We start from the raw sequence: 16,381 nt of genomic DNA on the forward strand, positions 1-16,381 counted from the left end.
CAATTGCTGTGCACCATCTGTTGAAGCTTTGAAACTGCCTTGGATGTTACAATCATATCCATTAAAATGGGATACTACTTTTTACTAACTTTTCTTCTTCCTATTTATTTTCCAATGCTTTCAGAATCATTAGAAGATGAATTGACAAGAAAACAAACAAACAATCTCAAGAGTCAAAAGGACAACTCAACAGCAAAAAAAAAACCCACCAAAAAAACCCAAAAAAACTGATTTTTAAATGGGCAAAGGACTTGAATAGACATTTCTCCAAAGAATATATACAAATGGCCAATAACCATGTGAAAAGGTACTCAGCATCACTAATCATTAGGGACATGCAAATCAAAACCACAATGATATACCACTGCACACCCATTACGATGACTATTACAAAACAGAAGAACAAACAACAGGGAAAAAAACAGAGGATAGGGGGCTCCCCTGGTGGCACAGTGGTTGAGAGTCTGCCTGCTAATGCAGGGGACACGGGTTCGAGCCCTGGTCTGGGAGGATCCCACATGCCGCGGAGCAACTAGGCCCGTGAGCCACAACTGCTGAGCCTGCGCGTCTGGAGCCTGTGCTCCGCAACAAGAGAGGCCACGATGGTGAGAGGCCCGCGCACCGCGATGAAGAGTGGCCCCCGCTCGCCACAACTGGAGAAAGCCCTTGCACAGAAACGAAGACCCAGTGCAGACAAAAATTAATTAATTAATTAATTAATTAATTAATTTTAAAAAAAAACAGAGGATAGGTGTTGGCAAGGATGTAAAGAAATTGGAACCCTGTGCACTGCTGGTGGGAATGTAAATGGTGCAGCTGCTGTGGAAAACCATATGGCAGTTTCTCAAAAAATTAAATATAGAATTACCATATGACCCAGCAATTCCAATTCTGGGTATATACATAAAAGAATTGAAAGCAGGGACACAAACAGATGTTTGTGTACCAATGTTCATAGCAGCATTATTCACAATAGCCAAAAGGTGGAAGTAACTCGTGTCTATTGACTGATGAACAGATAAGCAAAGTGTGGTCTATATACATACAATGAAATATTACTCAGCCTTAAAAAGGAAGAAACTTCTGGCACATGCTACAACATAGACGAATCTTGAGGACATTATGCTAAATGAAATAAACCAGTCATAAAAGAACAAATACTGATATGGGATAGCTACAGTAGTCAAATTCATAGAGACAGAAAGTAGATGGTGGTTGCCAGGGCTGGGAAGAGGACATTCTTCTTTTATTAAACTGTAATTTTATTTTTATGTTATTCTGTAATATACCTGTAGGCACATAAAATGCAGCATTATTTATAACAGTAAAAGATTATTAAACATACAAAGAAATAAAAACAGTAAAACATTGGTTGAATAAAACTAAGGTACATCTCTAAAACTATATAACTTTCTCAAGATGGAGTACTACAGAAACATTTAAGAAAAGAATATTGATATAAGAGAATTCCAGGATACAGTGTTACATTAAAAAATCAAGATAGTGAACAGTGTATATAGTATATTACCCTTTATGTAGGCTGCGCGCACACACACACACACACACACACACACACACGTATTTACAGAAACACACACAGGATAGGGAAACCAGAGGCTAAATTTTTTTTTAATGATGTCATTTGAGGAATATAAAAAAGGTGTAACATTTTCCTGAATATTCTTTGGTTTCTCATTTTAAATTTAAGACCATACTTTGTTTTAAAGTTTTAACTGTCAAATCACATGAATGATTTATATATTCAAAAATAAAATTTAAATTTTAAAATAATTCCTAAAATCTAAGGTAACTGAAACAAATCTAACCATATCAAATTAGTAACATAACCACACATAAAAAAGCATTATTTCAATTAATTTTAGAACACATAGTTGTACACACTTAGTGGGGTATATTTTAAGGACAAAGAGAATGGCAAGAAAATCTCAAGCTTTACTTGTCAGGTTTACTATTAATGGTAATGCCATTATTAGTTTGAAATTATTTAATGCATATTACAACATAAATAATTATCTTTATGTTGTTAGAAGCCAGGATGTTCAGCAGGAATGTAAAATCAAGTACAGGGACTTCCCTGGTGACACAGTGGTTAAGAATCCACCTGCCAATGCAGGGGACATGGGTTTGATCCCTGGTTCGGAAAGATCCCACATGCCGTGGAGCAACTAAGCCCGTGCACCACAACTACTGAGCCTGCGGTCTAGAGCTTGCAAGCCGCAACTACTGAGGCCACGTGCCACAACTACTGAAACCCATGTGCGTAGAGCCCGTGCTCTGCAACAAGAGAAGCCACTGTGGTGAGAACCCATGCACTGCAATGAAGAGTAGCCCCCGCTCACTGCAACTGGAGAAAGCCCGGGTGCAGCAATGAAGACCCAATGCAACCACAAATAAATAAATAAAATAAATTTCTAAAAAAAAAAAAAAAAAGAAATTTAAAAAGGAATAAATAAATAAATAAATCAAATCAAGTACATTAAGTAAATAATTGGAAGTTGAATTGAAATACCTCTATAAACTTATGACTTCTAATTTTTTGTATGGGAATAATTTCAAACAAAGAAAAGTTGCAAGAATAGTACAAAGGAAATTGTTCTACCTCTTTCTTAGATTCATTCATTATTAATATTTTGCCCCATTTGCTTTGTCGTTGGCTCTGTTTATCTACACACACATAATTATTTTTCTGAAACAGATGCATAAATCATGATTAAGTGTGTATTTTTAAGAATAATATTTTCTTTCACACAGTTATCAACTGCAGTAAACTTAACATTGATTCAATACTTCTATCTAATCTACCATCCATATTCTAAGTTTGTCACTTAACCCAATATTGTCCTTTATAGAAGTCTTTTTCCTCCAGTTTAGGATCCAGTCTAGGACTAGGAATTACAGTTAGCTGTTACATCTCTTTGGTTTCCTTTAGTCTGGAACATTTTCCCAGTCTTTGTCTTATATAGCATCGACATTTTGGGGAAGAATTTTAAAAATAGAATGTTCCTCATTTTGAGTCTGTCTGATGTTTCCTGCAATTAGATTGAGGTTTTGCATTCCTAGCTGGAATAACATGTAAATAAGTGACTTTGTGTCCTTCCCAGAGTATCACACTGGTGATGTTAATTTTGATCATTTGCTAAGGGTGTGTCTGATTTATCTACTGTATCATCATCATTATCTCATGACTTTTTCAAAAAACATATACCCTAGCTCTGTCCACTGACAGGGTCTAGTCCATAATACTACAGGGGCAATAAACACCCCTACTTCCCAAATTTAAGTTTCTAAATGCCATTCCCCACTATAAGGTACCAGGGATTATTGGAGAAATGGCTGCTCCCAGGTATAGAGTAGGGAACTTCCAAGGTGAGCAAGGGGTATATTACGCTGCCACAAATTCTGGCAAGGAAGTTCTCAAAATCTAAGCAAGTCTGGGTCTTCCCTGGTGGTGCAGTGGTTAAGACTCCACGCTCCCAGTGCAGGGGGCCTGGGTTTGATCCCTGGCCAGGGAACTAGATCCCAAATGCATGCTGCAACTAAGAGTTCACATGCCACAACTAAGGAGCCAGCAAGCCGCAACAAAGAAGCCCTCCTGCTGCAACTAAGGAGCCCATGTGCTGCAACTAAGACCCGGCACAACCAAAAAAAAAAAAAAAAAATCTAAGTAAGTCATGTCAAAAGACTCTGGAGCCAGCTTGGAGGGGATCTCATTGGACAAAGATAGGATAATTTAAGCATCAAAAAGAAAAAATAACCATAATTTTGGTTGGTACTCATTGAATATATAAAAATCCATGAATCCATAATAATACTCCTCTTACCATTCATAGGACAAGGCATGCTGGGCTTTTATGCTCCAGTGTGGTTTTGTGCCCATCTGAACAGCTTAGCATGTTCTGCTTCACCTTTTGGAACTCAACTTTGAAGATCCAACTCAGGTGGCAGAACCTCTATGCAATTCATTGTTTCTCCATATTTCAACAGAGCTCATTGTACATGCCTCTTTAAATGCACGTATCAAACTGTACTGGAATTGCAATACAGGACCTTTCTGACTTTTATTTATTTTGTTATTCCCAGTGCCTAACACATACTAATAGACAGTTTTATATATTTTTATAATATTATGGGTTGTAAATGAATGAATCAATATCAATACTATCCCCTGTTTTTTCTTCATGACACAATACAGATTTGTCTTTATTTTGGAAAATAATTGAATGCAGTTAAATATCTGGCTATTTTAGCCAACATGCCAACTTTTTATCATGATAGATTTTTTAGAAGATTTTTCCCATTTATCAGCTTTAGCTTATCGCTAAATCTTATTTATTGCTTTAGCACTCAGTAGACTAGAAATATGTCCCACAATATTTTCCTGATTCTTATCCTTAAACAATAGCTTCCTACGGTATTTTTATTTATCCCAGTCTGTTTTCTCCCCCTAGAGACTTGTCTGCACACATAAATCTATTGATAATGTAGGGTGGGAAGTGTTAAAGTCAAATAATTGATTTAAAAAAAAACTTGTTAGCGACTGGTGGCTTGACTTAGTTGTAATCTTTTTTTTTAAAGTAGTTGAAACAGATTTTTGGTACACTTTCTGTCACACAGCCCTGGTAACCTCTGTAGCGTGTTTTCCAGTAAGTTGCCTGTATTAAACTTCCTCATTCAGTCTCCCACTATGTGTGGAATCTTTCATGCACGTGTGCATATATTCATCCTTAGGTTTTTGTGGACTTCTAAGCATTAACAATTTAGTTGGCAGAGGTGACATAAACCGTCTGGCAAAGGCATGTGTCCCGGGCTCCCTCGTGGAGAGGGACCGTGGTGCTGAGGCACGAACTGAAAAAGGTGCGGGCGTGCAGCCTCAGCTAGGGAGAGCTGCGGGGCGAGGTAGAAAGGGCCGGTCGCTGGCCGCGGTGCTGAACGCGCTCCCGGGCTGCCCCCAGGGTGGCCCGCGGGAAGAGGCCCGGCGGGTTGGTGAGTGTGTTAGCGGGTAACCGCGAGTCTCGCGCCTTCGGTTGTCGATTCCTGGCTCCGGGCAGGGGATGCACAGGCCGTGTCCAGGAGAGTCACCTCGCGAGCGTAGGGGCAGCCTCCGACCCATTCCCTCAATAGCCCCTCAATAGCAACCCCAATAACAGCAACGCCGCCTATATTTATTTCTGGAGCTCCAACTCTGTCCCCAGCATTTGGCATCCCTTCCCAGGGGTCATCACAACATCCTCGAAATTTAAAACAAAAAGGTTGATGACTTGCCCAAGTGAACACAGCTACCCAAAGGCTGATCTCTCTCGTCCATGCCTCAGAAAATGTTTACTGTGCGCCCTCGACGTGCTAGCCTTACAGCCTCTGCTGCTCCCCCTTTGACAGCTACCCCCCCACCACGCCCCGCCGTGCTAACACGCCCCTTAGCCCTTCCTCTTCCCCCGAGGTTTGCAGCAGGCAAAAGTAATCTCCTACACAACATATCCCCATATCACCGCCGAGCTGGGGAACTGTACAAAGGGCTGGAAAACCGAACACGATTTATTCACACATCTTGCCCCTTCGCTCTCAGTAGTCCACCGGGTGGGATAGCCAAGTCTAGCTCTTGAGCCTCCAACTCGCTGTGTGACCTTGGACAAGTGGCCACACCTCTCTGAACCTGCTTCTCCTCGCTATACGGCGAGGAGGGTCTAGGACTGCGTCAGGCTCTTCCCAGGGGCGCACTGGTCTCCCTTCAGGTCGGAACACTCCCTACCTCCCTTTTTCAAGCCCGGTTGTGCACGCTCACTTCTCCCCACCAGGTCCGTAGCCAACTCTAGCCCTTGTTGAGGAAGAACTCAGGTCCCGGGAACTGAAGGTGTTCTCCCCACCGTGCCCGGCCCCATCCCCGGGTGTGATATGCCCTTCTGGGCCACCCTAGCCAGGCAGCACCCAAGGCTAGGGAGAGGCTCCTCGCGCTCCAGCTTCGCAGTGCCGGGTCTCCTCTGTGCCCACGCGCCGGGACGCTTTGGGAAGTGCGAGATGCATCTGGAGACAGAACGCAAAGGCGAGGCAGGGCTGGCGGGGCTGCCCCGGTGACAGGTACTTGTGTGGAGGCCGGCCAAAGGCTGGGCTGGGAGAGAAGGACTTTGGGGGAGAGCACGGGGGAAAGGGGAGGTGCCAGAAAGAGCGGTGGGTCAACTCGGTCCATCTCTCCACCAGTGTGTGTGTGTGTGTGTGTGTGTGTGTCTTCCCGCCTCCCTCACTTCCCCTCCTCCCCGCCCAGGCTCTCAGTCTCACCTTTTCCCTCGGCCGCTGCCTCTCCCCTCTCTTTCCTCTCCAAGCATCCTCCCTGAGAGCCCGCGCCTGCTCTTCCCTCGCACTCTCTTGCGCCTAAGGAGAGCTTCTCCGGGACCGGCGCCTGATCCAGCCTCTCAGTGCAGCCGCATCCCAAAGCCAGTTAAGCAGGGCCGGCAGCATGTGGAACGCGACGCCGAGCGAGGAGCCGGGGCCCAACCTCACGCTGCCAGACCTGGGCTGGGACGCTGCCCCTGACAACGACTCGCTGGTCGACGAGCTGCTGCCGCTCTTCCCCGCGCCGCTGCTGGCGGGCGTCACAGCCACCTGCGTGGCGCTCTTCGTGGTGGGCATCGCGGGCAACCTGCTCACCATGCTGGTGGTGTCGCGCTTCCGCGAGCTGCGTACCACCACCAACCTCTACCTGTCCAGCATGGCCTTCTCCGACCTACTCATCTTCCTCTGCATGCCCCTCGACCTCGTCCGCCTCTGGCATTACCGGCCCTGGAACTTGGGTGACCTGCTCTGCAAACTCTTCCAGTTCGTCAGCGAGAGCTGCACCTACGCCACGGTGCTCACCATCACCGCGCTGAGCGTCGAACGCTACTTCGCCATCTGCTTCCCGCTGCGGGCCAAGGTGGTGGTCACCAAGGGCCGGGTGAAGCTGGTCATCCTGGTCATCTGGGCCGTGGCCTTCTGCAGCGCCGGGCCCATCTTCGTGCTGGTCGGGGTGGAGCATGAGAACGGCACCGACCCTCGGGACACCAACGAGTGCCGCGCCACGGAGTTCGCGGTGCGCTCGGGACTGCTCACCGTCATGGTGTGGGTGTCCAGCGTCTTCTTCTTCCTCCCTGTTTTCTGCCTTACTGTGCTCTACAGCCTCATCGGCAGGAAGCTGTGGAGGAGGAGACGCGGCGAGGCAGCGGTGGGAGCCTCGCTCAGGGACCAGAACCACAAACAAACCGTGAAGATGCTGGGTGGGTCTCGGTGCGCCCTCGAGCTCTCTCTCCCGGGTCCCCTCCTCTTCCCCTGCCTTCCCCCTTCTTCCTGAGTCTGCCTTTCTCCCCAGTTTCTCTAGGTCTCTGTTTCCCTGTAAGTTTCTCAATTATTCTCTCCTTTTTCCGTCTTGAGCTCTGTCTTTGGTCTCTAGTTTCACTGTCTTGTCTCTCTCTCTATTTTTGTTTGTTTTTTGTTTTACATTTTTGCTCTATCTCTCTATATATCTATGTTTTGCTCTCTCCCTTCCTTTCTCCCTTCCTCCTCCCGCCCCTTGACTATCTCTTTGGTCTCTTTCTATCTCTTTGTGTCTCTTTCTCCGGATCTCACCTTTCTCTCTTTCATGGAAAATTGTCCCACCTTTGTATTTCTCTAAAATGTGTTTTATATTGGCCCAGAAACTTTGCTTCAGAACGAGATCTTTCATTAAAGAGTATATTGTGGTGTTAAAATGTGTTAAGGGTGATGTTAAGCTTCCTGCCTCAATTTGTAGATATCTAAGTTGCATTAAGAAAAGCAGGTGTTAAGGGTGAAAAAGAGCAGGCATTGATTCTAGAAAGTATTCATTGGTAAATGTAACCAAAGATGTGATCATCGTGGATAATTCTATCAGAGAAGATTCATTTTTCTTTCAACATTGTGATTTGCTTTCTGACTTGCATTTTTTTTTTCCCAGATAATTGCATCAATTCTGTTTACCCTGATGCTGTTTATACGGCTTTGTAAGGAAGTCAGTGACAAATCAGTGCTGGGGTCTCTGTTTTCATGATTACTTTTCTCTCCAAGTAGGATAGGCTAGATAAGCTAGGATAGGCAGGCTTCCAAAATGAGAAAAGGAGAATTTGTGGGAGCTGACAGAACTTACTATCCCTCCCCAAATGGTCCTTCAGAGAACATCTGGGTGCAGTGTCACACTGGAGTATGCTGAATCGTTATTGCATAAATTCAACTTCTTTAAGTATATGTGTTTGGTACAAGTGAAGTAATACAAAGTGTGTTCACATCCAAGCAAAATATTAATTCTCCTTGCTTTTTTCAAAACCAGAATCTGCACATTTTATTATTTGGACATTGTAGTCAACAGTTTGTACTTATCTGCATATATAGTACTTCTTAGAAGTTATTCTAGGATGATTTTGATTTGTAATTTTACAATTCTTGAAATCCTGTATATTAAAGTGATAGAGTTTATTTAAAGAATGTCAAGTTTTTAAAATTTTTTAGACCAGTGATTCTCACAATATGACTAATAGATTGTAAACCTGCTAGTGCCCCCCAGGGTACTCTAATATTCGTGTTGCTGCTGGGGCAGTCAGTTGCTACTATGCAAATTAGTTTTGAGAATACGTTTAATAATTTCCTCTAATTTTATTTTTAAGCTGTTTATTATCCTCACTGGTGACTCTCTTTTGCCTTGACAGTTGGAAGGGAATCACTAATGTGGTACAAGTACTAAAATATTATTTTCTGTTATTTTTCCTCTGATTTCTGAATTTTAAAAACTTAATCTAAAAATGCAGAGGTCTTGAAGAAAGCAACCTTACATGGGCAAAATTAAGGCCTGGATGGATGATAATTAATGTTAGTTGGTTTTATGGCCTTTTCTACCTTATTTATGTCTATTTTAGGTGGAAAAGCTCATTCATCTCAGTGATTCTCAATCCTGACTGCATATTCAGTCTTCTGTAAAACTTTAAAAAGAAAAAAGAGAACAGGTGTCCTGGTCTCCTTCCTAGAGATTTTAATTTAGTGAGTCTGTATTATATCCAAGGAATCTGTGCCCCAGGAAACTCTGATACCTAACTATGGTTGAGTAAAACTATGTTGTCTCATATAGGTTTGATCTAACACATATAAAATTGTGGCCTATTGTGACTAGATTGTCTAGTTACTTGAGTCAATATGTCAACTCAAGCACAAAATCACTCAAATCGTTGTTAATTAGAAATGACTGGGAAGCTCAGTAAAAATGGTTGAATTGTTGATCCAGACAGACTCAATCTTGGTTAAAATATAGGAAAGAGCAGAAAATGATATTTCTCTGAAGTCAGTGGTCATACCGCACATAATCAAAACAAAACCATGCCTTCAAAATTGATTGTGATTTGCTATATTTCTTGAACTTTGCTATATTTCTTGACATTCTCTTTCTCGTTGTCCTTTCAGCTGTAGTGGTTTTTGCTTTCATCCTCTGCTGGCTGCCCTTCCATGTAGGGCGATATTTATTTTCCAAATCCTTCGAGCCTGGCTCCTTGGAGATTGCTCAGATCAGCCAATACTGCAACCTCGTCTCCTTTGTCCTCTTCTACCTCAGCGCCGCCATCAACCCCATTCTGTACAACATCATGTCCAAGAAGTACCGGGTGGCAGTGTTCAAACTTCTGGGATTTGAACCCTTCTCCCAGAGGAAGCTCTCCACTCTGAAGGATGAAAGTTCTAGGGCCTGGACAGAATCTAGTATTAATACATGACCAAGCACATTGCTCAGCAAAGTCATTGCTTATTATTCTAAACCGGAAGCCATAGCACAGCAGAACTTGGGAGGAAGTTGAAGGTTAATTTTGGAATTAGGGACACATAGGTCTGGAAACAATTGGGGGGAAAGAAAAGACAGAATTTGTAATGTGTGAGCAGTTTGATTTGATTGCACACTCATCAGTGCTCTCATACACGATTTCTGCATATTCACTGCCTATGATTTTTGCATTCTGCTGTTGGTGCTAGCAAGGGCTCTGCAATTCAGAGAAGGGAAGTGGTGTAGAGAGGGCAATTAGGTCACTTCTTACTAGACAAATTCTAACTCTGATTTCTGTTTCATAATGATAAAATTTTTTTGATTAAAAGAATGACATTAAAATAAAAAATTTAAAACATGACTTTCAAAAACTAGCAATTTTCATAGAGTACCAGATCAGTGCTGTCCAGGAGAAATATAGTACAAGGTACTTAAGTAATTAATATAAAAATTATTAATGAGAATTTTACATTCTTTTTTTATACAAAGTTTTTGAAATCTGGTTTGTCTCAGATTTTCAGCTCATCTTAATTTGGACATTGAGCGTTCATCAGTAATACTTGATTTATTGCGATTCCATAAATTTTGCAGAAGAAAAAGTAGATTCAGTAACCTAAGCTGTCCAAACACACTTAAAAGTTTTCTAATAAATAAAACAACTGTGAGTTCTTAACTTTAAAATTAATTGAAATTAAAAATTCACTTCTTCAAGTTGTACTAGTCGCATTTCAAGTGTTCAATAGCCAACTGTAGCTAGTGGTTACCATATTGGACAATGCAGCTCTAGAGTATACGTAAAATTATTGTTAATCTTAAAAAAAATTTAAAAATAAATACTCATTCCCTGAAATCTTTTTATAGTGACATTAGCATAGCAGAGTGTTAGAGTGATTAATTCTAAAAATTACACCTAAATGCCCTATAATTTCTGGTTGGAAGAAAATGGATATGAACTATAATATGTATGCATTTTTAATTAGGTTGGATTACATGTGTTAATATTCAGGAAATGAGGCTATAAAAATTATAGAAAATCACAAATTACTTATTTGGCTTATCAAAAATACTTAAGCCAGTCATAAGTCTTTGATTTGCAAATAAAGAAATAATTTATAACTTACCCTGGAAAGCTTACAGAAACTTAGTGAACATAGTAATTTTTCAAATGATGAAAAATTCAGAATCCCTTCAATGCTACTGTTTGTTGACATTCAAAACTTTAAAAAATCTTACAGCCATTTTTTCAAAATGCCTATGCCATGTCCCATCTCCAAATTAGTCATGCTATTTACATCCCACTGCTTATCTGATAGATATGTTTACTTGGATTTCCAGTCTGCCTCGTAATCATAATTATGAATGATTAGACACCTTCAACTAAATATTGTACATTTTGGTTATAAATCTAAAACTTTCATTTATATTCACATTACTCCTTTATAGTCAACTCTTTACATATTAAATATAATCAAAAATGATTTTTTTTGTACTTCCTTGTAATAATAAGTCATATAAGCAATTCCTTCATGAAATTATTGGTCCACCTATGGAACCGATTGAACTAGTTAGGGAAATTATTGCCATGATTGATTTTCCCCTGCCAAAAGTAAAGATTATTATGCAGAAATAATTGATTGACTATTCATTTTTAAAAAATGAAAACATAATCATAATTAGAATAATTTCTGCAGAGAAATACTTCTAAAATCCTTCCTGACACTAAAACTGTAGTATCAATTTAGTCTAAATGCAGAACTTCAGCAAACTGATTATTCAGTTAATTCTTGGGAGTGCATAAATATTTCTTTAAAAATACTGATTCATTTAAGCCCATTGAATACTAATTAGGTCATTCAGCCTTATTGTCCTAAATAGGCCCCAGTAAATCTCAAAGACATAATTTAATTTCCTGAAACCTTAGAGTTTTTGTCTACAAATACATCCTATTTGAGAGGAAACAAGCAAAAAAGGCTTGACTTCCGTCACATAGTCGATTGATTTGGAGAAAAACAAATCTAACTTTTAATTATTTAATGCGCCCACCCACCAATTTCTTGTGGGTTCATGTCCACGGTCTCAGCATAACTCACTCAAAGGGAATAGTTTCCATAGCACGGACCACCATTGTCCTTCACTGGATCTCAGAGAATAGGTTTAGAGAAAGGGATCTTTGACTGCACTCTTATACGATTGCCTTTTTATTGTTTGTAACTCCTTCGTTTCATCCTGCTCCATAAATTGTATAAAGCTCAGGGAAAAGAGGAACTTGTATGAGGAAAAATATTCCTAAAAGTCTATCATTTCACATTTAGTATGTGCCTGTTGTGTTCTAAGCTCTAGAGAGTCATAAGCCCAGGATTTTATCCTTAATGAGTTCATGACCACTTGCATGTTATGTCATAGTATATGCACTGTAGTATATGTATATGTCATAGTACTAATATCTTTAAATTATGAAGTAAACATCTCCAGTTGACACTGTGCTGTGCATCTCCCTGTATTGTTGTGTATTTGACTCAAAATAAATTCAAAATGGACTGTTCTTACACAAACCAGTCAAATTTGTAGATGTAGCTAATATGTCTGCCAGTGCATTCTTCATCAATGTAAGAAAAGTAAAGAAATTGGTTTCAGTTATAATCTGTGTTTCCATTTTTCTGGTTATCTGGAAGTGAGGTTTCTATCACCACACCTCACACTGTGTCACAAAATCAAGGGTTGGATTATTTTCATTATAGGAAGTGACTGTTGTATGAGAAAGAACTTTCGAATAATTGCTTTTAGGAAAACATCCATTGCCGTGAATTATTTAAAATTGTAAGTTTTGTGGCAATGAGAATGAGAAACACTTCTAATGTCTGGACAGACCTTGGAACCCATTTCTTTATAATCAACTTTTTATTGCAATGAAGGTTGTTGTGATGGGATTTGACTTGAATTTCCAGCTTTTTCACTCTAATGCTTTTATTAAGAACCTGAAATCATTACAATTTACAATTGCTAGTCCAACGTTGACAATTTTAGCTATAATTTATTTTGCTGTTTTTCATTTATTGATGTACTTGAATTCAAGATTTTTAAAAAAACTGTGAGACTTTTTGCAAGACTGGTGCCTGAAAATACTCCCATCTTTTAAAAAAGTGTGTACATCTTTAAAATGTGACATACATGTATACATATATCAAAATTTCTTATCACAGTGTCTAAGTGAATAGAATAAAGCATTCTGCTTTCAGAAGCACTGTAGTTAGTGTAAATAATGCCATTAAAAGATAAAGACACTGTCATTCATGATTCATTATCTAATGATCCTCCTATGATTTCTTTACAATTTAAATTACAACACTATCCAGGATATATACGATTGGAACTTAACTAGATGATTAGTGACCAATGTTAATTTGATGAATTGATAACACAAATATTTTTTATCCAGAGAGTAAACTCCATGTCAAAACCAACAGAAAGCAATGTGCTGGTGGCAAACGCTAACTGCTCTAAGTTCATGTCACTTATTTATTCACGTTAAGTGAATTCAGTCATGTTAATTCTTGACAATAATCTGTTTGAAGGAGGTGATGGGGAGGGTTTGGATGAGGATCATCCTTAAAAAAAAAAAAAAAAAAGCTGCCATGCCTATGCCCCTCCCAATTGCCTGGTTATTTGCTGGAATTCCAATTAATAATTTATGCTGTGACACATATCCTCAAAGGACTACCGACTACCCTCAGAACTGGCAAACCATTAAGACCCGCAAAAAGCATGCCTCATGTAAACAGAAAATTCTACCAAAATGTTTACAGATATTCTTTCCAGAAGAGCTATTCTGCCTCCCAGTCCCAGAGAAAGTGTTTGGGAAGAATAGTTTGAAAGACTTTCTGTGATTTAAACATCTCAAACCTAAACATTTCTCTGGCTCAAGTAACAAAAACATTTATATTTTTCACTTTTAGCTCTGTAGATTTAGGACACTAAGGAGCCCTTGCTCGTATAAATATATTCAAACAGCATAATCTCCTGGTTCACTGATACCTGCTGTATTCTAGGTCTGTGCAGAATCTACAACTTGGTCGATTTATGTTGTTTCAATATGTTCTAAATGTCATTAATGATACTTCGTTTTTGTGATTCTTTTTATTTAAGGTTTTTGTGAATGTTAAAGAGTTTACTAGAGCTCTCCATGTACCTGTCTTATGAAATTAGGCATTGGTTTTCCTTCCTTCGGGTGTCCTTAACCAAACAATTGCTTAATAAATATCTTTTGAAAGACTACAGCTAATTTCTTCGACTTACAGGGATAAATCTTGGTGTCTGGGTTATTTTACCTCTGCTCTCCTAGATTCAGTCCTATTTTGTCCTTTTACTTTCTGAAATATGTATTTTGCAACTCTGAGGAGGTGTTTGTTGTAGTGAGTTTTATTTCTCCAGGGGCTCCAACAGTTAATAATGAGGTAAGAGAATCCTGTAAGTATGAAGAAGACTTGGGGACCCTGTGAGGCACTGTGACCCCCGTGCTCCCCCAGCTCTCTGTCACTTACAGCCTGTTACCCCCAGATCCAAGGGTATTTTAGCCCCCATGGTGTTATGCTAACGTGTGACCCAGAGATTCCTGTTCATCTTGCACTCAGCAGCCACTCACTGAATGTTGGCTGGACAAATGAAAGTTTAAAGACCAGATTATGTGTCACCTGGTCATTAGCTTCCAGACATATTGATTCCAGGTGCCAATAAAATTTACGACTAAAAATTAGAAGACCAATAAAGGTGGCCAACTTTTATTTGCTAATGAAAAGACTTTAGAATACCCTACTACCCATTGTTACCATCATTTCCATTTTAAAAGCACATTAAACTAAAAAGTAAAAAGGACATAATCTCAGAATAAGGAACCATCACAGTGTGAAAATTCAATATGTTCAACATCCCACAAAAGTATATATGTATGCTGTTCTTATGAGTTAATTATGATTTGGAAGCAGTATCTTAAAATGTAGAAGTAGTACTTGGCAATAATTAGTAACACGCTCAAGTAATCCAAAGAAGCAAATCATGGGATTTGTTTTTATTGATGTGCTAAGGCTTTTCCCAGTATCTTCTAATCTCCTCTGTCTACCTCTCCTTCAATTCAGTGCCATTCAGTGCCTGTCACGTTCTTTCAGGCCCTCTCTGTGGCAGACCCTGGGCCTGACTCTAAGGTGGAAGAGGAGAGACCAGCAGGCCTGCCCAGGACTTGGTAGGTCTCACATTCTGGGGTCAATCTACAAATGCTGGCTGCTTCTTGCTTCCCCAATCATAACTCAACATCAGTTTCTGATTTCATAGCCAGCTTTTTCAAGGGGCCATCAAATTAATTAGAAAGCAATACACATCTCCTGAAGAACAGTTTGACACTATGTATCAAATGCGTACAAACTTTGCATACCATTTGATCCAGTAATTTCATACCAAGACGTAATTATGGAGGCCCACAAAGATTTGTATGTAATAGTGTTCATTACGTCTTATTTATAATTGTGAAAACCTGAAAAACCTAACTGTTGGAGAATAGGGAATCTGTAAAGTAAATTCCAGAAATGATAACAGTTAGTTTGCATATAAGCAGCACTGCAGTAAGGGCTTTCAATTCCTTTTCTCATATAATCGTGCCAACATACCTAGGAGGAGGGTCTGTTGTTCTCCCTGTGGGGTAGAGGGGTAACTGACACCAGAGTTTTGTCACATGGTCAGGAAACGGCAGAGCTAGAATTAGATCCCAGACCACGTTAGGTGTTAGTGCTCTCATTTCCACTATTCTAGGGCATTATGCACTATTGTGGGAGAATTTTAATAATGTGGGAAAATGTTTACCCAATATTAGTAAGTGAAAAAGCATATTGTCCCATCTTGAAAAAAAAAAATGCATGTTCACAGAGCAAGAAAACTGAAAAGATACAGCATACTAAAGTCCTAACGGTATTTCTCTGGTTCATGGAACTATTTTATTCCTATTTTCCTGTGGTTTCCAATATTTCTACAAAGAATGTGTATTACTCTTGTAATAATGGCAAATGGTAAACTGAGTTACTATAATTCAGAGACTGGCTTCCTTCTCAGCCCTGCTCTGGGTTTCACCCTCTGCTCTTTGCCTCCATCAGCTTGGGTTTGCCCGGCTTCTGTGCGGAGCTCCAGCCTCAGGGCGAAGTCTTCTCACCCAGCACTAACTCTGACCCCTGGACCTGTGCAGCTCCTCATTGGGACACCTGCTCTTCCACAGGGGTAAGTTTCAGAGAAGTGGTGGGAGAGGGAAGCCAGCCCACATTGGGCTTGCATTCCAGTCCTGCCCTTGGAGCTGTGTGGCCCCGGGCAAGTTCTTTCCCCTCCCTCCCATGGAAACTACCAGAAGCTGGTAAATGCTCACGAAATGGCCACTATTATCATTGGTCACTTGGCAAAGCATGAGACAACCCCTATTTAGGCCTCCCTCCCTAGGTGCTCTGCGGCCTAGAACCCTTCTCCTGACTTCTCTATCTGCCCTGGCCCCAGCCAGGTAGAGGTCTCCCAGCAACTTCATGGATCATTTACAGAAATTAGAGAGGCTGGTAA

At 40.5% G+C, this 16,381-nt stretch overlaps 1 protein-coding gene across 1 annotated transcript; it reads left to right on the forward strand.

The window, feature by feature from the left end:
• Positions 1–6,074: 6,074 nt before the first annotated feature.
• GHSR (growth hormone secretagogue receptor) lies at positions 6,075–16,148 on the forward strand. The gene is made up of 2 exons (XM_082394183.1): positions 6,075–7,265; positions 9,451–16,148. Exons 1-2 carry the CDS (start codon positions 6,470–6,472, stop codon positions 9,753–9,755), a joined length of 1,101 nt encoding a protein of 366 aa, XP_082250309.1. The 5' UTR covers positions 6,075–6,469; the 3' UTR covers positions 9,756–16,148.
• The last annotated feature ends 233 nt before the right edge of the window (positions 16,149–16,381 follow it).

This window comes from Balaenoptera borealis, assembly GCF_965194805.1.
Source record: "Balaenoptera borealis genome assembly, chromosome: 5".
NCBI lineage: Eukaryota > Metazoa > Chordata > Mammalia > Artiodactyla > Balaenopteridae > Balaenoptera > Balaenoptera borealis.

Coding starts and splice junctions, on each gene's coding strand:
- GHSR (XM_082394183.1), top strand. CDS start 6,470: ATGTGGAACGCGACGCCGAGCGAGGAGCCGGGGCCCAACCTCACGCTG. Junction 7,266..9,450: donor ACAAACCGTGAAGATGCTGG/GTGGGTCTCGGT, acceptor TTGTCCTTTCAG/CTGTAGTGGTTTTTGCTTTC.